This window comes from Aptenodytes patagonicus, unplaced genomic scaffold (genome assembly GCF_965638725.1).
Source record: "Aptenodytes patagonicus unplaced genomic scaffold, bAptPat1.pri.cur scaffold_81, whole genome shotgun sequence".
NCBI lineage: Eukaryota > Metazoa > Chordata > Aves > Sphenisciformes > Spheniscidae > Aptenodytes > Aptenodytes patagonicus.
The window spans coordinates 330,355-354,634 of record NW_027472029.1 but is presented as its reverse complement, the minus strand read 5'-3'; the positions used below and the strand labels follow the sequence as shown (position 1 = coordinate 354,634).

General features: G+C 45.2%; 1 protein-coding gene across 3 annotated transcripts in view; it reads right to left on the bottom strand.

Annotated features, from left to right (window-relative positions):
- Positions 1–21,223, bottom strand: part of LOC143173452 (protein ELYS-like) — a 47,582-nt gene extending 26,359 nt beyond the window's left edge. For 2 of the 3 annotated variants that reach the window (XM_076363715.1, XM_076363717.1), the window contains exons 1-11: positions 21,013–21,113; positions 14,216–14,342; positions 12,741–12,994; positions 10,413–10,593; positions 9,430–9,637; positions 8,070–8,186; positions 6,996–7,080; positions 3,476–3,626; positions 1,415–1,547; positions 1,146–1,327; positions 617–678 (exon numbers count right to left, since the gene is read on the bottom strand). In XM_076363715.1, the coding sequence (XP_076219830.1) occupies positions 617–678; positions 1,146–1,327; positions 1,415–1,547; positions 3,476–3,626; positions 6,996–7,080; positions 8,070–8,186; positions 9,430–9,637; positions 10,413–10,593; positions 12,741–12,994; positions 14,216–14,336 (1,494 nt within the window). In that variant the 5' untranslated portion in view covers positions 14,337–14,342; positions 21,013–21,113. Of the gene's footprint in view, positions 1–616; positions 679–1,145; positions 1,328–1,414; positions 1,548–3,475; positions 3,627–6,995; positions 7,081–8,069; positions 8,187–9,429; positions 9,638–10,412; positions 10,594–12,740; positions 12,995–14,215; positions 14,343–21,012; positions 21,114–21,202 lie in introns of those variants that run through there. The other variant, XM_076363716.1, reaches the window with a different exon arrangement.
- Between the last annotated feature and the right edge of the window lie 3,057 nt (positions 21,224–24,280).

The window sequence follows — 24,280 nt, the reverse complement described above, 5'->3', positions numbered from 1 at the left end:
TCTACAAGCTAGAACTAACGCACAACTTCAAATCACACTTCGGAAGACCCTTTCTGTGCTTCTTTGTGCAGAAGCTGGTTTATGTTGGAAATATTTGGCGAGCTGAAACTTACTTCAAAATTATTTGTTACAATCCGTGCAGTGGCTCGGAAGTTACAATTTGGCCAAGTTTGGGAGAAAAAACAAATTCATTTCTTCTTAAACAGTTAAGTAATTTCTCATTTTCTCCACTCTGTCCTCCTTTTTCAAGTTAATCAGGGGTCAAAACCCTAAAACTCGGGACTATGCAGGCAGTTCGACTGATGGGTAATAAAGCAGTAACAGCTTTCCCCGACTTCCACAACATTTTTGTTCTTGCCCTAGAGCAACGTTCTACTCCTTTCTAGACATTCAATCCCTGATCGTGCTTCAACAGGAGACAATGGTAGTTTTACAGTCCCGAGAGTGGACCTGAAACATGACCGTTTGCATAAAACTGGCAGGATACGATTGCAATTATGCGTGCGGATGGGCAGGATGAGCGTAAAACGGTCTCTGACACCGAAAGCAGTGCCACAGAAAACTTAGAAGAGGTACATCTCTTGACAGTCTCAATAAAGACACAGTAAAAGATCACCTCCTTCTGGAAGCCGGTGCAAGTCATGTGAACGACTCCGGAGTTCAGCAAGCACGTACCATCTGCAGAAACAACGAACGTTTGACAGCACTCCGTACTCTCACAGTTATGTTATGACCAGTTCACATTTTCGAAATAGCAGTATCGGGAAAGATATAACTGAGTACCCGTTTTCTTCATCACATCACAAACTTGTTAAAAAAAATTACTGCGTGTAGGAATTTTCTCTCTAGCGCTGCCGAGGTGCTGTGCTTTCAGCTTCAGTTCAAAGTCGTTTCATTTTATAACCATCGCCACTTCACAGGCTACGTTACAAAAGCACCCAAACCCAAAACACAGCAGACCGTCAGATATGTTTCACAACACTAAATGCTTTCTTAGTACAATGTAATCACAGTTGGGTTTGTGGGGGGTTGGGGTGTTTTGGCTTGGTTTGGGTTTTGAGTGACAAACAACGAACAAGAGAACCAATAAATGGCATTTGACCTCCGTTTAAGCTTATCGCTATTAAAAGCGGTGAAATACCTACCAAAATTATAGGTGCTTGGATGAAAAAACTGCTCAGGTGGTGGATAAGAAGGAGGAACTCCCCGGCTTAGACTCCGCTCACATACCAGAATATCCAAAATGAGGTTTGGAGAAGTCACGCTTACCACAGTATCCAGCGACCACAATGCGAAATAGGGGCAATCGTGAAGGAATTCTTCTGGCCTTAAAGAAAACAAGCGCATAAGCTGAACGCCCACTTTCAAATGAATTGTTTGTAGGGATATTGAAAACAACTTAACAAAAATCTACCTTAGCGAATCTGGCATTTGAGCATGGTACCAGCGATTAATGTCAAATACACCCAAATAAGTAGATGGTCTTCCCTGACCATATGTATTCACTTGCCAACTGAAGATTGATACGCTGGTCTCAGGAGACACTACTGTAAAAGACAAGACGTGGTTTCTTATTTGTAGAAAAGACGATACACCTGATAGTTTTAAAACACCACTTTCTGTTTTGACTTAATTCTGTTCCATCACTCATGAAACACAGCACTTTTCACAAGTTTTTAGAAGGCACTCTCCTCAGAAACATGACACAAGTGGAGAAAATCCAAAGACGTTTTTATTAGATTGTGACACACGGTTGATAGAGGATGGCATCACAGAAGAGGTGGAAGTTGCCACTTCAGGACTAAATCAAAGACAATAAACAGAAATAGCCTAGAATGATCATGCAAGTGTCTTCCTTCCAACATCAGACATACGTTAAGGCCAGAGAGGGAAGGTGAATAACGCAGTCAAAACAAAAGGCTATGAAAGTTCTCGCTGCAGCAGGCTCAAAGATATGGTCAGAGCATAACTGAATTTGTAAACCCAGAGATGTATGTTGACTTATTGCAAGGTAAGGAAAGACATCGTAAGAGTTTTAACTGTGTATATGGACAAGGAAAGCTGCTGCTTTAAGAACTCGTGTACTCCTAATAGGTGCAGGAACCTATTAGGTTTAGAGAGGACAAACTGGACAGGCAGATCATAGAACTATACAACGATTCAGGTTGGAAAAGACCCTTAAGATCATCAAGCCCAACCGTAAACCTAACGCTGCCAAGTCCACCACTAAACCATGTCCCTAAGCGCCACGTCTCCACGTCTTTGAAATACCTCCAGGGGTGGTGACTCCACCACTTCCCTGGGCAGCCTGTTCCAATGTTTAACCACTCTTTCAGAGAAGAATTTTTTCCTCATGTCCAATCTAAACCTCCCCTGGCGCAACTTCAGGCCATCTCCTCTCGTCCTATCGCTTGTTACCTGGGAGAAGGGACTGACACCCACCTCGCCACAACCTCCTTTCGGGTAGTTGTAGAGAGCGACAAGGTCTCCCCTCAGCCTCCTTTTCTCCAGGCTAAACAACCCCAGGTCCCTCAGCCGCTCCTCATAAGACTTGTTCTCCAGACCCTTCACCAGCTTCATTGCTCTTCTCTGGACACGCTCCAGCACCTCGACGTCCTCCTTGTAGTGAGGGGCCCAAAACTGAACACAGTATTCGAGGTGCGGCCTCACCAGTGCCGAGTACAGGGGCACGATCACTTCCCTCCTCCTGCTGGCCCCACTGTTTCTGATACAAGCATACTGATGCCATTGGCCTTCTTGGCCACCCGGGCACACTGCCGGCTCACATTCAGCCGGCTGTTGACCAACACCCCCAGGTCCTTTTCCACCAGGCAGCTTTCCAGCCACTCTTCCCCAAGCCTCTAGCGTTGCATGGGGTTCTTGTGACCCAAGTGCAGGACCCGGCACTTCGCCTTGCTGAACCTCATGCAGTTGGCCTCGGCCCATCGATCCAGCCTCTCCAGATCCCTCTGCAGAGGCTTCCTACCCTCGAGCAGATCAACACCCCCGCCCAACTTGGTGTCGTCTGCAAACTTACTGAGGGTGCACTCGATCCCCTCATCCAGATCACCGATAATTATTTCAAACAGAAACTGACCGGCCACCAACTGGATGCAGATGCAGACATAGGTTTGCACAGGAAAAAAAACATTCAGGTAACATTCCTAAGCAATGGAGAGGATGATCTTATTGCTCAAAGACGACAGCTGGAGGAATAAAACGACTGACAAGCATTACACAGATGACCCCACCATACGTCGCTGTAGCGTGTCAGCAAGCATAAAATAAAACCTATTTTGTCCTTTAAAGCAGCCCCACGTAACTTAAGCACCCAATTTGCCTTTTTCAAGAAGCCCAACAAGCTAGTCTATACAGATATTTAAGACTTTCACACTGCGGGTACAGAACAGCGTTCATTGCTTGGATTCTAAAACCGTTTCTTTTAGAATAGCCAAACACGGACATCAGAACAAACCTTCATTAACGCTATCCTCTCTGTCAACGTGGTTGCGAAATTTTTCTACAGTCTGGCAGCTGAGTAATTTGGCATTGCTGGTCTGCCCTCTCAAGGGAAAGACTCCACCCGTGAGATCTAAACTGTACCTTTCATCACAGTATTCCAAACCCTGCAGAAAAAATAAAAGGAGAGAGAAAAGGTCATTTGGGGCTAAAAACATATGTTATACCGAAACATGAAAGAACGTATACCTCTAGTAGAATATGCACAGTACAGCGTGTATTTCCCATGAGCTTATTTCTGATGGCCAATAGAAACGACATCTGACGTGCAAGAGAACTAAGTGTCAAATCATAACGGGCAAGTTTGGCTGTAAAGGCTTTGCACATTTTCAAAATCTAGCATTTCCCTAACGTTATTCAGTTCTAAACATGTTTTGCAGAATTCCTTGCAACATCAAGGTTCCTTTACAAACCTAAACATATGTCTACAAAGAGATATCTGAAATAGTGTAACACATATGCACGCAAAGCTCTTTGCTCCGTGTCTTGATTACAGAACTGATGAAGTTAGAGAAGTCATGGCATTACAGCAGCTAAAGCTCTGTCGAGAGGTATTATTATCCGTAGGCACACCACTAGAGCGAAAATGCATCTCTCTGTAGTAGCTATGAGAACTTCTTCCTGGTTAACGATCTTCTTTCAAACCGCGTAAGCTCTTACCAGCTCCTCCTCTAATCTTGCCAGAGACTAATGGGTGAAATATCCCTCAGCTCCTCCACCAAGCACAGCCAACAGCAAAAGCAGAACACAGAGGGGACGTGGGATGCACATGGGCAACGCGTTTAGGATCACAAATTACTACAGAGTCAGCAAACTACTTTGAGATATACAGAAACTCCAGCAGGGTTGTGTTGAACCTCCGATACCACCATTTTCTAAGTAAGCATTAACTGAAATACTGTCTTTCCAAATACAGCATACATTCAAACTGTCTACAATGCAACACATGAATTGTGTGTGTTGTGGACAAATAGCAGCTCTACAATTAAAAAAACCCAACAAGCAAACCACCAAACAAAAAACAAAAACCAACAAAAAAACACCACCAAACAAAAACCAACCAAAAATCCATCGTACCGCATTCGACCCAAGTTTCCTAAACTTTCAGAGCTCTAAAATGAACTGGCACGACACAACGCATTCTCATATGATTTGATGTGATACCTCCAATTCACCTAATCTGAGAAGAGACAAGCTTTCTCTCAACCGTTCTAGGAAATGCTACCTATAAATATCGAGACTGGCTTTAAAAAAAAAAAAAAAATCTGACATGACTAAAAAGAAAAATGCTAAATTTTGCTCTGAAGCATGCACAGTTCATTCTATTTTATCAAGTACCTTTGGACATAACAGAGACGTGCAGAGTAGATAAGAAAAATCTAAACCGCCTCTTTGAAAAACTAGCATGAAGCCCAAGCAAAGAACCTCATTTTTATTGTAGAAGGAATAATCACTAAAGCCAATTTTAATAAAAGTTGTCCTGAACAAGTCCACCATTCGAAAGACCGCTTCATCAGATGAAGTACTAAAACTCCATAAACCTGTTAGAGGTGAATTTTCACTGAAAGAAATTTCAACTTTTATTCACATAGAAATGTTGGGGGGGAGCCAGTCCCCCCCAGAGTTGGGGCGGAGGGGAAGGGGGAAATAATATCAAACAAGTCCTGCCTAAGACAGCTTCTAAAGCAAACCAGTATAGTTCACATTTTCCACGCGGGGGCAAGCAAATCTCAGTTAAGGAACCCCACTGTATGGAAGATGTTCAGTAACGACTTTATTGACCAGTAAAATACGAAGACACTTCGCAAATGAGGTGCACTGGTCAGACTCTGATACGAAAGTAGGGGCTGTACACTCTGTCCATCCGCAAGCATTGTGTAGGACAAAGGTAAAGATGTGCTCCGTGACCATGACTGGATGCACGAGATTTAGCAGCTGCCGAGGTGGTATAAAAAAGATCTTTGAAAGCACAACTTAAACACACCCTTAGGTTGATTTCTTGAGCACAGACTTAAACCAGCCTTGAAGGCAATGGAGACAGAAGTTTGAGGCTCATTTACAAAAAGACAGTGCCACATGTTCCAAAAGTCCTATTTGTGACCTTTTACCACGACACAAAGTCAAAGATGCGCTGCTTCATAGCCTCAAGACTGATTCCTGGAAAGTAAAGCACTGCTGTAGTAGAAAAGTCTTTCAAGCTCCCATGAACTCTATTCAATGAACGAGGGTCAACAGTAGTCCTCCTTGTTTACTCAGACTTGGCCTGGCAATTGGGAACACCTCTTAAATTTTCTGCCACGGAAGACAGACAAGAAACTTGACTCAGCCAGTCATGCAGGCAGACAGCCACGTAGTACTGAGCAATCTGTGACTACAAGCAAGTATTCTGAGACCAAAAGTGTCCGCTGTGGAGCACAGATCCTGTCCTAATGCATCTTTTGGGGTTTTGGGGGGGCTGGGAGTTAGTTTTGGGGGTTTTTGGCAGTAGGTGTTATCAGGTCTTGGTATGAAGCTACATGTGTAAGTGGCTCATCCGGAAGCGAGCTGAAGAGCCCGTCTTTTTGCCCCAGAGGGTCCAGCTGTTTAGTTCTCTCTTCAACTACCTCGTAAGATTGGTTCCTGTTTCAGTCTTCCACAACACTCATCACAGGGAAGCAGAAACAGCAGGGGAGTGAAATATCTCAAATCCAGAGACTGGTGCCTGACACCTCTTATAAGCCTGTGAATGCATTACTGGTTGCATAGTCTGTAGAGGGTTAAAAGCCTCACATTAACTACACCACAGCTTTCTCAGGTCACAAACACAACAACAACAACAGTATTTAATCACTTTGTGTGCTTTTTTAAAAGAGTGGCAACGGGAATTTCTAGGAGACGCATGTTTAGAAGCTGCTTTTAAACATTTCAGCCTTCTGAGGTGGAAGCTGACACTCGTCACGTCTTACTCAGGAAAATAAGATGACCAAGAATTGCTGCATAGTAAAAGGTCCCACATTTTAACATTAAAGTGTTGAGACAGAACAAAGCAGCCACGAGAGAAACGGCTATAGACCAATGGGGTTTTTTCCAAAGAAGCACACAGTACAAGGTACGGTCTTTGCCGCTGCTAAGGCTGTAGCTACAAGTAACTTTAAAAGAGGATAGCCCCGTCTTCTCTTCCTACATGCCATTAATTTGGTGTTTAAATGAAGAATAATTTTATTTGTAAAAGCTGCTTCCTCTTCAGGAATTGAATTCAGTTGGGCTCTTTGCAGGTGAATCCAGTTGGAACACTCAACACAGCAGTATGAAATTGTACGACTTGTTTTCAAAACCTATGGACAAAGGCCATGCCCAAGAAGACTCAGCAAGAGATTACTTCCTTTTTATTCATCTGTGAATTTTGATGGTAAATATTACCCCTGCCAGCTTAACTGATACTCACTTCGAGAAAATTTAGTACTAGTTTCATCCTTCCACACACATGCACGTCTTACCTCGTACATGACTTGTCCTGATGCCAAGCGTTTTCTGTCACCAAATGCTAACTGCAACAGATGTAAACTCACAACATCACCTTCACTGAAAAAGGTATAAATTATGACATTTGATTACAAAGCTGCTTTATAGTCCTCATTACCATTTTATTAGATCAAGACTGAAGTTTTCCTAATAGCATGCTCTTGCTGAAAAGAAAAACAGCACTTCCCAAAACATGGCAGTCGGTCACATTTGGACGCTAAAACATAGAGGAGGAAATTTTGACACTAACAGCTTCAGGGGCAAATGCTAACCATACAGTTTGAAAGCTTTTAGATGTTGTATGGACTAAACCTTGTTGGAAAGAGCTCTGCACAGTGAAGAGTTCTCGATCAAAGCTGCTTTAAGGTCAAACCTAAAAAGATTGCCACGCTGTGAACAGCTGAGCTGATGAAATAGCTTGCTGATGCTGAAGGAGGGAGATCTTTCTCCCCTTCCCTTACCACCAAAGTCCCAGTCCCTCTCTTGCATACGCTGCACCCTTCCACACGCTCATGTGATTCATTAGCCCAGCAGGAAACCATTGACTTTTCTGCTGAACAGCGATCGTGCTCTGCCACGTGAGCTGAACTGGCTCATGAAGGCTCCAAAGACTGCTAAAGTTGGCACAAGGTAATCGGCAATACCCTCACCTCCCTCCTTTAGGGGCAGGTTGGCAGGCTGTCACATTGGCACGTCTAGTGTGTCTAGATCTGCAGCCTCAACTACTTTTAATGGTATTTTAATACCATGGTACGAACAGCAAACAAATCGTGAAGCAGTCATCAAGAAACAAGAAGTCATTTAAGAAGGCAAGCACAAAACTACAGCCACTGTTGCTTTGCCTTCTGTCAGAAGGTAGGAACTAGGAGGTCCCTCTTCACATCTGTTAAATCCTGTAAAAAATGGCATCGTAGGCTTAACACCTTCCGTACCCGAGAGAATCTCCTGCACAGCTAAATAAACAAAACAAATACACATGTATTAACTGTATGGGAACAAGTATATATAAAAAAGAAGAATTCAGTGGCTTATACGAAGTTTTTATTCACCTTTCTTGCGTAGACTGGACAGCCCACAAGTAGCAACAATTGCGAGGATCATTCTCAGGCTCTTGAAAAGTAACAGCATAGACAGGAATCCGTCCTCCTTCAAGCTGAGAGTGGTGCCTACGGGTTTAAAAAAGAAAAAGAAAAAAGGTGAGCCTACTGGCCCTAACTGTTTGTAGACGGGTAGAAGCATCTTCTGAGAAAAGAGCACCTTACATGCTTATCCTCAAAGTACAGAAGGTCATACTTGCATCTCAAACAAGTGAGTCAAGGAAGCGACTACTTCTTACGCAACAGTCAAGAGGTGAGGAAATTACTGACCGTCAAATGCAATAACCTGGGCTTATGCCCTCCTCTGCCGGAGGAGGAGGAGGAGAAACATAAACGATCACTTCAGCTGCCAGGCAAAAGATTGTCCAAACTGTTGTAGCCTACTCCAATATCAAACTTAAAATGCAGCATATCTTCTGTGCACAAAGTTAAACCAGCGCCAAACAGAAGTAGTTTCTCGTTGCTTTACTTGGACTATGTAAAGCATTTTTCTTCCAGACTTCTGAACCTTATTTGTACCTTCACAATCTATTCTTGCCACCTAATTACTGCTCCACTCTCTATTTATGCATCCAATAGTTTCTGGAGAGTCACTGCAGATTTGCTCAAGTGAATCCCTATCTCAATTTGGTCAAATATTTCAAGTGAGATTGCTCTTTGGCAGATTTAAAATCGTCTCTTAGTTTTTCTGCTGCTTACAAATTCACATGTCCCTTGTGCTCATCTCCAAGTGTCCCAAGCAAACTTTCATTCACATGCATCGTTGCCTGAAACGTAGGAAAGAATATATTTTCCGGCACACATCAGCTATTGATTTTTCATGTCTCACTAGTTTCATCCTGGACACTTTAGAGAATATTGTCACCAAAATCACATTATTGACATACTTAAGCCTTCCAATGTATGCCCTAATTGCAGGAACTGGTCCTGAAAAATAGTTTTTAAAACCGGTTTCATCGAAATACACACATTGCCTGCTTTCACTGAATACCACGGGTAGAACAAACGGTCTCATACAAATCAGCTCTGTCACATCCTCGCTGCTTGACACAACCCAAAGCAGCATGCTTTCCACAATTCCTCAATCCACAGGCACACTAAGGAAAACAGTCCTAGTCCACTGGGGAGAAGGCGGTCCACTTAATCCATGTGTGACTTAATAGTTGTTCCACAAGAGGATTTCTAAACATTCCAAGATTATACTCAAAATTCCAGTCCCTGAAAAAGTTCTCTTGACATTAACATGCTTCCTTAAGCAAAAAATTGAGACGCCGGCACCTCCAGGCATGGCCAAGTGTAAAGGCCTACTTACTCCCTCTCCAAAGTTTTCATATCCCATAGTGACAGGTAGCCGTCCGAAAAACCCACAACGAGCTGATTGCTTCTGCTTATGTAGCACAGGGTTGATATCGCTGTTCCTGAAGGATTTTGTAATTGAAAACAGAGATGTCTCCCTTCTCTGGTCACCGTTTCTCTTCTTTGTGGAACTTCAGCAGGAATTCTGGTGACAACTTCTAGATCTACACACACAAAACCACGCAATAAATGAACGTGTTATGCCATTTAGGTTGCATTTTAAACGTGACATAATCTAATTCTACCGTCCCAGGCAGAATACCCACTTATGCAACACTTTTTTTCCTATCTCCATTTTGTATGTATTCAAAGACCATAAGAACTCTCCGACTGGACAGGTATTCTCACTCGTCTTTCAAAACCAGGTAAAAGTGTAACCTTCACAGGCAAATTCTTCTTGGACTCTGTAAGTCAGGACTTTGGGCCTCATGACGAAGCTCTCTGAAGTGGCATCAGCTCCTGAAGCCACTGTTGTAATGGCCAAAACAGCGTATGCAAGCTGAATACACAAATTAGAGATCTCATTCACCCGAATGCATGACTTTTGGTAAGTCGGATTTATTTCAAAAAACAAGACTAAAATTTGCCCCGAGCCAATTAACAGAAGCAGAAGAACATTCCCAAGAAACAGGGCACCTCTGACACAACTTCCTATCAGGCAGCTGCACGGACTCAGACGGTAAAATTCCCACACCTCACTGGCAAGAATCAGAGTGACACAGAGATCTTGGTGGCAGGGGGGCATTTCCAGCATTAGAAGGAGTATTAAGCCACTCCCATTTTTAGTCAGTTCAGGACTGTAAGGTGTCAAACCACCACCTGCAATCAGGGGTCATAAATGTCTGCACACTCGTATCTTCAAGGTGGGGGGCATATTGTTTACTTACAAGACACAAGTTTTCTTACTTCTAAATTCAAGTTGAAAAACTGCAAGCTTACCCGATGCTTCTGTTTCATTCTGACTGCAAGCTAAATCATCCAAACAAAGGTCAACCAGAAGTAAGTGACCAACATCTGTAGCCACTGCTGCCACTCCAAAGAGCCATCGCAGACTCTGATGTAGGTGCTGAGTGCTCACACTGGCTCCTCCGTGATTAGTTATGGGTTCTATAGCAGTTACCTACAGGAAAACTACAGGTTACTGTTTAAGCTGCTTGACAAGCCAAAGAGAAATCACTCAAGAGTGGAGCCAGAATTAGCACATCGGAAACAAGAAAGTACATACAGGATCATAAGACATAAAAACAAAGCATTGTTCCCAATTGTATCGAGGCGGGGGCGGGGGCGGGAGGGAAGCCCTGCACAAAAATCTGTTACTGCCTTCCATTTACTAGATTTCCTACAGTTATTTAACTGAACTAACTTCAACTTCAATGGTGCATTCTAGTATTACAGCTTACCAATTTCCATTTCCTACCTAGAAACAATTAGCTCTAAGAAACTTAGAAAACCAGTTATATGCCAGAAACTTTACCATATTTAAGGGACTTAAGTTTAAGAAAGACAAAACTACATCTAGTTCTCCCACTGCTCACAGCCCACCAGCACTGTGATGCAGTCTATGCCTTCTTTGCCAAACAGGTATTAGGATGCGTGGTGGCGGTAAGTCAGGCGGGACAGCGGCCAAGTCGCACGGTAGACACACCACTTCCACGGGGACGAAACATTTTCAGAAAGTGTTGAAGGGACACGCTGCCCTAGTGAAATTTACACTCGTCCTCATTTAGAAGAAAAATAACCACCAGAGAAAGTAAAAAAGGTTTTAAATGCGCACCAGCACTTTTATGAATGTGAACAAAAATTTAAAAAGCCAGCCTAAAACAACCTGTGTCCTGTCTATGCTGATCTAACTAATCTAATAGGAAAAAGATAGGAAGCAAAACGAAAGCAACAGACCAAACGTGCTTGGAATCAAGAGCATTCAGGGCAGAAGAGCAGAAATTCAGGTAAGCTTTGGCTTTATTCCAATATTCATAACCTTTACCACACAACAGCCAACTTCCCCCACCCACCCCCAAGGCTTCTTCATATTTTCTCCTGAACCATCTTTTTGTGGTGTAGACAAACTCCCCAACACAAGTGATAGTTATAACCACGTTCTATTCCAAATCACTGCTGTAGACACAGATCCAATATGTGACGTGATCCTTCTTAACCTTTCCTTTTCCTATTCCCAGCTTACTTAGATTTAAGAAAGAAAACCTAACAAAGCTATGTCATTTTTCACAGCCACAATTTACTTACTGATTATAGGCTTATGTCAGCACACAGCTTGCCTCTCCGTCTGAAACGCCCAGATTTACCCAGATGATAGGCAAACTAACACAGAGGAGCACCAACCCGGCTCCTATCTTCAGAAATTACCACCGTACAAATGCTTACTACTGGTAACCGCACTGTAGCATTACAAACAAACAAAACTCCACCTGTATGCTAGCAAGTCAAACCAAATCACGTTAGGGAAAGCTGAGTAATAAGTAAGTATTTATTTGTTGCCGATGCTGAGAGGATAAGGATGGAGTGAATCTTGATGTTCTATTAACTTACGCTGGTTCTTGTTTACATGAAGATAATGAGACTAGGGGACATTACATCATTGGAGTTTACGGGTTATAGAAGACAGAAAAAATTAGTAACGTCACACCAGTGTATCCCACCTACACAAACACAGTCGTCAATAAGCAGAGATTCAAGGACTGCAGACTGAAAGTCGATCTTTCAACAGTCTGTCGGATAACTCTCTAAAGGCTCTTTTTTCCTTCCCGAACTCAACAGAAAAATGTGTTCTGCTCTCAAGTCACCTGCTTGCTAGCCTGAGATTCATGGGAATGTGTCTAAGTCACGCACAGCTCAGCTACGGAGGTTTGAGATATTTTAAAGAAAGACGGTATTTCTGACAGAAATTAACCGTTTAGGAAAAGTATGTTACAGGCTCTTTAAAGAGTGGGGTCTTCTTCTTTTCACTCTGGCCCAAAAAAGGTATCTTTCAATGCCTTTTTGTGGAAGGGGAGAATTAGGTAACTACGTGCTCTACCACAAAACCAGAAAACTTCTTTTACGATCAGTAAGCTCAAAAGACAATGGTGCCGTTAAGGCCGAGATTTTACATCAAGGCTCTCTTGACTGGATCCTCTGAAGTGGCAGTATGTTAGTGCAATATAGAAAAAATACCTCCTACAAAGAGACGCTCCAAAGCTTTTCCCGAAACAGGATTATGCAGCGCCTAACAACATAAAGGCTTCGTTTCTCCAATTAAAAAGGACGTACCCTTCCTGGAAGAACAACTGCTTTAGCCACTCTTGATATTCCAAGGTCGTACAGACAGAGAACACTTCCCTCTGCTTCTTCCAACCCAACCAGCAGTCCAGTTCTCTTCTGCCAGGAAAACTCCTTTACCACACGAACAGTGGGAGGCTGTTCATTTACTCCACTGAAACGATATGCAGAGAGCCGCTCTCCTGTCACAGAGTTCACTACCTCGAGTTGAGGACCACACGCCAGCCATGCTAGGCCATTTCTCCCTGTAAGAGAAAAGAAAGCTGACTAAAGCAAATTTCCAACAGAAGATGGAAACAACTGAAAAAATCACAGTCACCGCCCCTTCCCTTCAATAAAAGTACCTAACAGAGGAAGACCGACTTACCTAATTCTGGTCCATTATTTAAAACCACCCATTGAAATCCTCAAGCAATACATCTTAAAATTAACAACCTTATTACTTTGCATCTCTACTTGTCATTCCTGCACTGAAGAACTGTGGTGGTTTGGGATAAAGATTACAATACCTTGATCTATACTCTTTATACCGTTTTCAGCTTGGTTTTGCTGGAAATCCTCTCAATCCCTACGGGAATACAAGTCTTCAAGCATACTTCAGATATAACCAATCTAAGCCAATTCATTTCTAGTGTATTAATTTTACTTGACACATGCCGACTTTGGCATTTGGACTTCAACAGGAAATTATCTTAAAATGGGCACCATGTTAGTAAATTTAAACTCTTACACGTGCTGATTACAGAAAGAAATTAACACATTTTGTTCCACTGACCTACTTCAAACTCAAAGGAAGTATTAACTCGATCACTGCCCTTACAGTCAGGCAGAGAGACTCTACCTGGTCTCAACAGAAGCCTAGACATCCCGGTAGGCACCCAGCTCTACTTTCAGGTCACCCAGAAAGTCAACTCCCTAACCTGCTTAGCCACCTTCAGCAACTCTCACTGGGTACTCATCTGCATCCTGTCAAATACTTTGGAAATATGGCTGCAGCGCTTAACAGTGCTATCCTCTTCCTTCTGTTTTTAGTCAGACTCAAAAGGAAAAACCAGGGGGGGTTGCCTCTGTAACACTGTAGAAGAACTATTCCTGCGTGCGATGGCATGACGGTCACAGAGCTTGAGCTGGTGCAAATAAATAGGGCCCAAAGCAACGCTTTTACCTTTTTGAAAACTGCCTTTTGTTTCTTTAGAAATTGAGGAGGGCTCACTGACTCAGCATGTTTAAGTAAACTATTTTCATAGCACAAGATTGGTGCGGGTGGTTGTAATGTCAAAGTTTAACTCTACTAACGTTTTAATATTAGCATTTTTAATAGTTAAAACATCCTTTTTGTTCTCTCGATACCTGATGCATCTTAACAGCACCAACCAGACACAGCTGATACTATGACCCTATGCTTCAGGTAACCTCCGGGCAATAACAACTTCATACCAAGACCGAAGTTAAAGGAAAATGCTCACCTCCAGAAAACTTCCCGCGCAGCACAGAGTCGAGGCTTATCTCATCTTCCCCAAGTGCCTGAATAGTCCCCTCTGGAAACCGCAGCAGACTGCTCGTTACCTGAGCCGTTAGGTCTCGCATTCTTCACTGTAAATAAGGAAACAAATGCAAAAATAGACTCCTGCCAGCCACAACTATTTCTGAGATTGACAGACGTTCCATCAGTCTGCAGTGAATAATCTCCTATCCATCTCCTGTAGCTCTTTTCCTTAAAAAAGTGGCACTCAGGACGGTTTTTGATCTCACAGCAGAGCAAAAGGAGAATCCTTGGCTTTTCTGATGCCTATGAGATCACCAACAAGAAGTGATGCAGAGGTATCGACAAGACAAATAACAGGGGAAAATAACCCCAATAGACTGGGTTCAAGTCGACTCACATAGGTTAGTAAGAGGCGATCTGAGAAAAACCGTATTTTAAAAAGCTTCTCGGCAACAGGTATAAGTCTCCATTTGTGCTTTCCCTTGATTTTATACTTCATTATTTATTGTCAATTGTCTTCTAGCAGATTTCACGCATCATTTACGTCTTGTCCGCTTTTTGCGTGTTTATTTTGCACATTAAGGAATACCGAGTTCTTAACTACCTGCATTCTCAAATTCTTCCAGAAAATGTACTCTTGAGATGTTCACGTTACAAGCGATACAGACTTTCACAGCTCATCAAGCAGAGAGTAGTTTTCCATACACTTATGACGTAAACACCACACAAGCACTTTAAAACACTGATTTTCTTCTATACTTAAACCCTCCTATTCCTTACTCCAGTCCTTTCCTTCCTATTGCCTGTCCTTATCACATCTCTGCAGTCTTCTGCAAAAATTTCTAGGCCTTTCAGCCAGTTTCCACACTTCTGTAGGTGCTCCACAAAGAGGTCACCTTTCAGCATGTCAAGAGAGATGCTTTTTGTGGAAAAACTTAAAAGCTGAAGTGATTTGCAAGACTAAAGAGGTGGCTAAATAAGAGATATTCCATACGCATGGAAATACAAACCACTTTAAGTAGCAGTGTTTTGCAAGTTCTGTGGGTTATTGAAAAAGCCTCTGGAAGACAAGACAGATTTAATTATCTTGTTCAAACAGCACCGCTTTCGTCATGAAGCCTCAAAAGGAAGAGAGTAGACGTAGTTCGCTGTTCCTGGGTGTTAGGCATGCCGACCAGCTCAGGCATCAAACAGAACCCTTACCCTGTGCTACAAACCAGTACAGCCAGCCACTTCAATGTGCACACAAAGCCTACTGCATTAACTGTACCATACATGTTCTCCTGCAAAGAAAGTTTTATGATTGTTTCTTCCAGCGTGCACTAATTGGAATTGGCATTGGGATCTGCTGTACTTCAAGTCACAAGCACTCCATTTGAGACTCTGTTCAGTAACTTCTGCCAGCACGGAAACAACGAGCGCGTGAAACGCAGGAAGAGTAAGTCAGGGTCCGCGCTAAGCACAAGTCAACATTTGGAAAAAACTGTTGCCGATGGCAAAGCCAGTATTGCAGGACGCGGCTGCAGCCGGCCAGCCTGACCACTGCCAGCAGCCACAGCTGGCACAGGTCAAGCTCCAAGCGGGACAACTTCTTTGCAGTAGTTTTGCTGGGTTTGCTTTTTGGTACTTGTCATCATTTCAAAGCGACAGCGGGACGAACTTTTGCACTGCCTCTAGGGGCTCCAGAGAGTAAAAAGCCCCACAATTTGACCAGCACGCTGGCTTAGCTTAGTTGGAATGCTTTAATGAATATGTTTTACGAGTAACCCTTAGTACCAAATACTAATACAGATCTATCGGGTTGGTGAAGAGCGTCTTTTAAATGTTTCCGCTTGTGCCCATTGCCTCTGGTCCTGTCACTGGGCACCCCTGGAAAGTACTTGGCTCCGTCTTCTTTACCCCCTCCCTTCGGGTATTTAGATGCATTGATGAGATCCGCCCTGAGCCTCCTCTTCTCCAGGCTGAATAGTCCCAGCTCTCCCAGCCTTTCATCACAGGAGAGATGCTCCAGTCCCCTCTAACCATCTTTGTAGCCCTTCGCTGGGCCCTCTCCAGGACCTCCATCTCTCTCTTGTGAGACTGGGGAGCCCAGGCCTGGACACAGCACTTCAGGTGTGGCCTCACCAGTGCTGACGGGAGGAAGGGTCACCTCCCTCCACCTGCTGGCAACGCTCCTCCTCAGGCAGCCCGGGATACCGTCAGCCGCCTTTGCCACAAGGGCACGTTGCTGCCTCACGGTCAACTTGGTGTCCACCAGGACGCCCAGGGGCTTTTCTGCCAAGCTGCTTTCCAGCTGGGCAGCCCCCGGCATATACTGGTGCATGGGCTTGTTCTTCCCCAGGTGCAGGACTTTGCACTTCCCCTTGTTGAACTGCACGAGGCTCCCGTCAGCCCGTTTCTCCAGCCTGCCGAAGCCCCTCTGGATGGCAGCACGACCCACTGGTGTACCGCCACTCTTCCCGGTTTCCTATCATCAGCCAGCTTGCTGCGGGTACACTCTGCCCCATCATCCAGATCGTCAATGAAAACACTGAACAATTAACGCCCCCTCCCCGCCCCCGCCAAAGTAGCCTACTTTCAAATATTCGGTTCGTCAGTCCAGCTTTAAGGGAGAACACTGACTATGACAACGTACATGAAGGAATTTTAGGCAACAGCACAAAATTCCACAAAGAGCACCTATGATTGCAGTGAATTAAAAACAAATGAACCTTTTTTGTAAATAAGCACGGAGATGTCTGAAAAACAAGTCTGTGTGGTAAGTACTTCATGAGTGCTACTGTAACATATTACAGTAGAAGCAAGAGAGTTTTAAGAAAAAGAGTGAACAAGTATCTTCCCATAGGGCAGGTCATAGCATTCCCGGAAACTTCTCATCCGCATGCTCCCCAGGAGTCACCCCGAGTCACCCTGCCTTTGCCACTGCCTACCTCAACAGGCCAGGAGCACAGAACTTTGTGTGGCCAAATTGGAAATCAAATTTTAAGACACTCTACTGGGGAGATTTGAGTTTAAAACCAAACCACTCACCACCCCAAACTCCCCACCAAAGCAGAAAGAATTCTTCTCTGGCGGATTCTGGTTTACAGAATCATACAGAACAAGAGAAATATACACATAGCGATCTGGTTCTTAGGATGTCTGACTTGCATCATTCTGCTAAGTTAAACCAAGGATGAGTGGGAAATCAAAACAGTGGGAAAATAGTTAGATGGCGATAGGTTAAAGGCATGAAGCCTCTCCTTTAAGAGATCTATCCAACACTAACGGCTTTTCTGCTCTCTTTGAAAACAATGACTGCAACCACATTCCTATTCCTGTCTCTTAGACATCAGATTAGTCTAAAGCGCCACAGGCTTACTCCATGTTGAGGGGTAAACCAGAATCCAACCTCCCAGCTGTATCCTATACCAAAGTGGTCTGTGTACAACTTGCCAAAATGACCATTCTTCTTTACCCTAGGTGCTTATGACTTCCAAACATCGTGAACCATTTCCAAAGAAAGGAACATGCCACCACTCGTAGACTGATGATTGACTTTTGGATTAAAAAGCTCCAGGGAAAAAAAAAAATTGAGAAATTACACATTCAAGCAGAATCACGTACAGCCATGACGGTAGTACACGAAAATCAGTTTCAAAGGCCAACAGTGTCATAGGCTCACTGAAGGAAAAGCTAGAAATGTGGTCAGTCGCAGCTGAAGGTATGATTTCACAAAACACGTTGACTTCCCTGCCACCAAAAGAGAGGCCTTGCTGCCGCCTCCCATCTCTCCCTCTGCTCCTTTGTTCTACTACTGTATTCCTGTGGCTTACCTTGCACCGACTTGAACGCTTTTTAGAGCACTTCATGAGCCAAGTTAGCTCCCTAAGCAGGCAGGAAACTAACCCGGAAAAGTAGATCGTTTTCCACCAGCTGAGAGAGTTAAACTGGCTCGCAGAGAGAACTAGCAAGCATAAAAGTTGGCACAAGGAAGGAGGCAGGACAATGCCTTGGGAAGAAGGAGAGGGAATTCGTCCGTCTCCGTTTTGTGGCAGTAAGCCGTTATGCTAGCTCATACACCTGTGAAACTACACACTCGCTTTGCAAGGAGAGCTAAAGCCCCTTTGCTTTTAGAAAGGACGCTGCCCAAGACACGGTCAGTCAACTTTGAACGCCCTCTTGCACGTAGAGACTCACTAAGCTGCAGCTGACAGGCGTCATTCTTTCATTCAGCCAGATGTGGAAGCTAAAGTGATTTCAGGGAAGTGTTACTTGGTGATCAGAGGACAGACAACATTGCGTGACACTCTTCAGATCACACTTTCTAAGGAAACAGGACAAAGAGCGGGAAGAAGCCAAAGAAGAAGCAGCAGAAATGGAAGAAAAGCTAAGTTCTTTTGAGGAAAACGGCATCCCCTTTGTTGAATAACAGGTGAAGATGACAGTTACAGGGTGTTTTGAATTATTATAAATGACTGGTTCAATGACATCTTCCCCAGAAACACAGGAAGCAACTCACAAGCACTGGAGGAGCAGTAGGTGGAAAAGACACTTTCTGCACCTTAGTAGTCAGGTTCAGTGAATTAGCACTTTGCCATAGTTTACTCCTGCAGAAGGAGGATGTAGCGAGCGAGTTAGCAGGTGATTGCGTGAGTACCCCTGGGTCCTTCCTTTCTTTCCCGCTTCGGCAGAAAACCTCCCCCCGATGCTTTAGGCAAAAACCCTACATTTAATCCAAAACCTAAGCTGGAGTCTAAAAAGCCACTGGCACAACAGAGACGGTCTGTCTCAGAATTCTACAACCAGGCTTTTCTCACTCAAGTGCAGCCTACAGATTGTCTTGCAGAGTTTGCGCGGGTGCTCCACAAGCTCTCCGAGAAGCACGAACCTACAGCAGAAGGTGAGAAGAAGAAAGAATTTCAGCTCTCTATCCCAACAGCCCCCAACAGCTGAGATCCTGTATCTGATGCAGACCATAGATTTGATTTCCCTTTCAATGGAAACACAAACAGACCCAACACAGATCAGAACTTGACGCTAGAGCCAGTTTCCCCAGCTACCTCCTACGGCCATTCTCTAACACGACTATACTTTCAGTCAAGACTTGCGGTCCCGGTCTAACGTGGTGGCTAAGCTAGCAAAAGTTCCTACAGTCAGTTCTGAAATTATGCTCTTTTTTACATTGCTTGGCGTACCTGGACAGGCAGACGTAGGTGCTAAGTGTCCCAGTACAGAACGCACACGCAGCCTCCCTAATAGAGGGAGACGGGAGTTAGCAAGACATTTCCAGCATACCACACCGGTCTGCCATCACACCGCTTGCCGCTGCCAGCACAAATTCCAGAATCACGGAATCACAATGAAGAGAAAGGCCTTCCAGAATCACTGGAGGTCATCTGGTCCAACCCCCCTGCTCAAGCAGGGTCACCTCGAGCAGGCTGCCCAGGACCATGTCCCGACGGCTTTTGGGTATCTAATTCTGAAACATGCTTTTACAAACAGCAGCCTGACAAGCTGAACTGCAAAAGCGCTTGCAACGCAGGCGACAGGCCCAGGTTTTTGGCGACTCTCTCCTACCAATTTAAGCATTCTCTCCACCACACAAGTAAAACAATACCACACCAGCAAAGGCTTCTCACCATTGTTTCTCTAAAGCTATATCCGACAGCTCACTAGGTAGAAGACACAAAATTAATAGAAGCCTGATTAAGCTCATCTCACTGTCTTAAAAAAGCAAACCCCAGGCAAATCAACGCAGGAGAACGAGTTGATGCGGTAAGTGAATGAGGAGCTGTCCTCAGCAGAACAGGATACAGTACTGTGTGCCCAAGCGCATGTGACAGCTGCCAGCCAAGGCTGATACGATCGTCCAGACCGATGCGCCTAAGGCGGCACTTGAACTACCACCTTTAGCCATACACCCCAAACGGGGTTCAGCATTCCCGACAGAATTAAGTCCCTAAATATCCCAGCATTTTACCAAACGTGATCAGGAAGCAATTATTAGACCCGGAAGACCGACACCACGCTGCTTTCTCTTGGCAGAAGCTCCAGACCTGGAGTCACGGATCATTAAGGAAGAAATCAAGCACTTTTGGTTAAGTCAGCAACTTTGCTGCGTGATGCATGCTTCATGCAGACATCAAGAGACCCCCACAAAACGCGCTGGATTCCTCTAAAGCTGTGCTCTCCCCGTTAAGCCCAGCCCTCTTCCCGCGGTCGCCGCTCTACGCAGGTAGCGAATTTCCCGCCTCCTCCTGGAAAACTACACCGAAAGGGGGAAGAGGGGGAGGGGGAAAAACAACAAAATTCGAAGAATTAAAAGAAAAAGCCTCCAGAAAGTGACCGAAGGAGCGAGGGCGTGCGCCGGCCGGGCGGCGGGTGGCCGGGCAGGAGGGAAAGTTCCCGGCGGCAGCCGCCACATCTCCCACGCCCCCCAGCCTCTGACGGCCGCCTCTCGGCTGCGGAGCTCCGCACGCCGCCGCCGCCGCCTCCCATGTGCGCTGCCCAGGCCGCGCCGCCGGCCGGGCCACGTGTGGCGGGGCACGGTGCCGCAGCCCAGGGGGTCACTTACATAAGGGGCCGGGCGACGGCAGCCGGGCCCGCCCAGGGCCCCCGCCGGGCCCGCGCTGCGCCAGCGGCGGCGGTGCCGGCCTAGCCGCCTCAGGAGCACCCGGTACGTGCTGGTACGGGGGAAGGAAGGCGGGCAGGCACCGCCACCGCCGCCGCCTTCTCCCTGCGCCGCTGCCTCCTGCCCGTCCCCCGTCCCCTCCCCCGTTTTTCCCCCGTACGTGCCGATGAGGGCGGCGGCATCTCCCGCAGCGGTTACAGCGGCCTCCGCCAGCCCCGGGCCTCCCCGGCTGCGCCACACGCGGTTCCTGCGCAACCGAGTGCGCCCCGTTCTGCGCTCGTTTCCTGCGCTACCGCGCGCGCCCCGTTCCGTTCCGCGCCGCGCCGCTCCCCTCCCCCCGCTCGCGGCACCCACCTCGCTCGCTCACCCGCCGCGCGGGGGGCGGGGCGGGGGGCGGAGTTCTCGCGAGAGCTGTCGCGGCCACCGCGGGAATTTTCAAATTCGCGGGACACGGCCCTGGGCGGTGGCCGCCTCCGGACTACGTGTCCCAGCATGCCGTGCCGCCTGCCGCTTCCGCTCCGCGCCCCAGCTTCCTGCCGGTTCGGGCCGGCTTCGCGCGGGGCGCGCCGGGAACTGTAGTTCCTGGCCTCCTACAGCGCGTATCTTCTCGGTGGGTTATAGGGGAGGCACCATTTTGCCTGGGGCCCCAGCGGCCGCCTCAGCCGCCGGGGAGTCTGGAAGGGGGGCCGTCCCAGAGCCCACGGGGAGCACTCCCACCCACGGCAAAACCACATGCCCTGTAGAGCCCACTCTTGGCCCACAGCATCTCACCATGTGGCACCCGGCCTGCCCCCCTGTCTTGCCAAGAGGGAACCTGCCACGGTGGGGAGACGGGCTGGTTGGGCCAGTCCTGCCTACACGTGTCCCTCTCATCGCAGGGGCCACCTGTCCTCCTTGGGGCACTTGGTTGCTGCTGAAAATGGATTTCGGAGGAGCTCGGCCCTCCCCAGGCACGAGGCCCCACTGGCGGGGGCAGCATCCCTTACCACTGGGCTCTGCTCCTGGCAAGCTTAGCCTGGAAATCAAGCTCCTCGCTAGTAGTTTGCAGGCTTGGTTTGTGTGGTTTTATACCTCATTACAGACTCACCAGCACAGCTGTTTCAGCAACAACTACAATCTTGGCAATGTCGGTGAAAACCCAGGAGAAGATGCAACAGTATTTCAGTGAAGCTTAAGCCTGGTACCAGTGTGTGAGGTGTCTGTAAAGGCGGTGGTTCTGTATTAACATCCTTCAGCAGTCCGAATGGGGTTTATGCCAAGAGTATTTGCTCATAAAATATGCTAAGTGCCAATGAGACTTTGTACATTTTGTAAATAAACAGGTTTCCAGGCATGCTTGATTCCTGGTCTCTATTGCAGTTGTTCCTACTTGACTGCAAAGGTCTAAACAGCAAGGAAGCAGAAACGTAGCTAGACTTTAATGAAATAATACTGGCAATTAAAAATACTTAAAATAGATTAGCTCTAGATGTTAGATAAAATTTTAGACCAAAGAAAATACCCATATGGCAGCATAAATAAGTACTTCTTTACAAATAGAAACCATAACTACCACATGCATTCACCACTGAAGAGGGCAGCTGGAGGTACTTACCTGTACAAAACTATTCTTTACAACCATCATGATAATAGTTCTTTGTGTCAATTTGCCAAGCTGAGTTGTGACCTTCTTTCCATTTACTTTATAACACAAGGTACATGTCACCATCACCTTGGCAAGATACTTACCCTTTCAGGTTTTGCCTGTTGGAGACAGAACATCAGCAATGTTAGGAGACAGAAGTATCACTGTACTTGTGAATTACTGTTCATTGAATCCTAGTTCATGACTTTTGATGTTCTGGATGTTGTTTCAGTTAGGATGAGACGGTGATAACAGACTGATGTATCTCTTGTGCAACACTGTTTATGTACAAAGAATCAGCAAAGTCCCACTTCCTTGTACTGAGCAATAATTAGATGACAGAACATATTTCCAGCCCTCTTTCCACCTAACAATTGCTGCTAGGACCCCACCTTTTTCTCCAGGTAGCCAAGACCTAGACATTCTGTTCTTTTTTATCATGTGTATTCAAATCTCCATCAACGTGCAGAAGACAGTTTTTAATCAATCTGCACATGCCTGTTCAGAATATGGTACCCCTTTTATTTCGGCTACCAAATAAACTCAATTTCTTTTATACTTATCTTAAATAAAAGAAATCCATTAGCCCTCCCAGCTTCAACAGAGCGTAATGCAGTCTAACACACTTAAATGGCAGCCACCTAATTTCTTTTGTGTGGGTGTTTTGCTGTTGTCACAAGTTAAGCAAAGCTCACCGAACTTACAGTAGTGCCTGCAGCATAATTTCTTTTCATCCCTCAGTTTAAACTAAGGGACTAAGTCTTCTGTTTTCAACTTTAAAAACAAAAGGAGAGAATTTTGGTCTTTGGCATTTTAACAGAATTTTTACTTTCATGCTATTTTTTCTCCAACCCACATAGTATCCTTCACAAAGAGATTCATTGCACATTGCATTCAAGAAAATTTTCATTACAATTTACATATTGTCCAGAAAATACCAGAGCTATTAAGTGTCACTCCAGCAGTTTAATACCTACCTTTTCTCTCACACTCCCACATGTATGTCCTAAAATACCCTACAAACAGTAAGAGTGAAAATCAGAATACAAACCAGTTCTTGCATTCCAGATCTCTTCAGCACATCCATGATGAGTTTAATTGATTTTGGAGCAAAGCAGGTAACGTTTGAGATGAATGTTCAAACCCACAACACAGTAATACATGCTCAAAAAAGTCCACTGATAAAAAAAACGAACCAGGTAATAACACGAAATGATCCTACTTGAGATTCCTGTATACTCTTTCAGAACAATAGCTTCTTGTAAGTAAGGACTAATCTGTTTCCAATCACAGCAAGGACTCCCTGTTAGACTCAGAGTTTCTTTAAGGGCACGAATTTATTCAACACAAAATTCAGAAGAAATAGCCCTCAATATAAAACATTTCCACTGAACACTCTAGAATATAGTCTACACAAACCATCTAAGGCGCATGATTCAAAGATAACTAGCAGACGCCCACCTCTTTCTTCACCTCCTCTTTCCTAGGAGAGGAAGCCCCTACCAATATCCCAAACTTGTCTGATAACTGCTTGCCCCCGCCCGCCAGTCCCTCTGGATTTTAAAGGGGTAGGCTATTTAGCTGCAGTTTTCATCTTATTTTTAATAAGGAAGCATATGTAAAAAAACAACACAGTTAACATAAAATTAAAGTTACACCGTTAGTCACTGAAAGGAGAGAAAGTAAGCATGACGTGAAAAGTGCAAGTCTAATGCTACCCCTTTAAGTGTATGTATTATATAACATGGTCAAAACACTCTTTGACTTTAAAACAGACATTTTCAGATATTAATAAACAAATCTGCAAT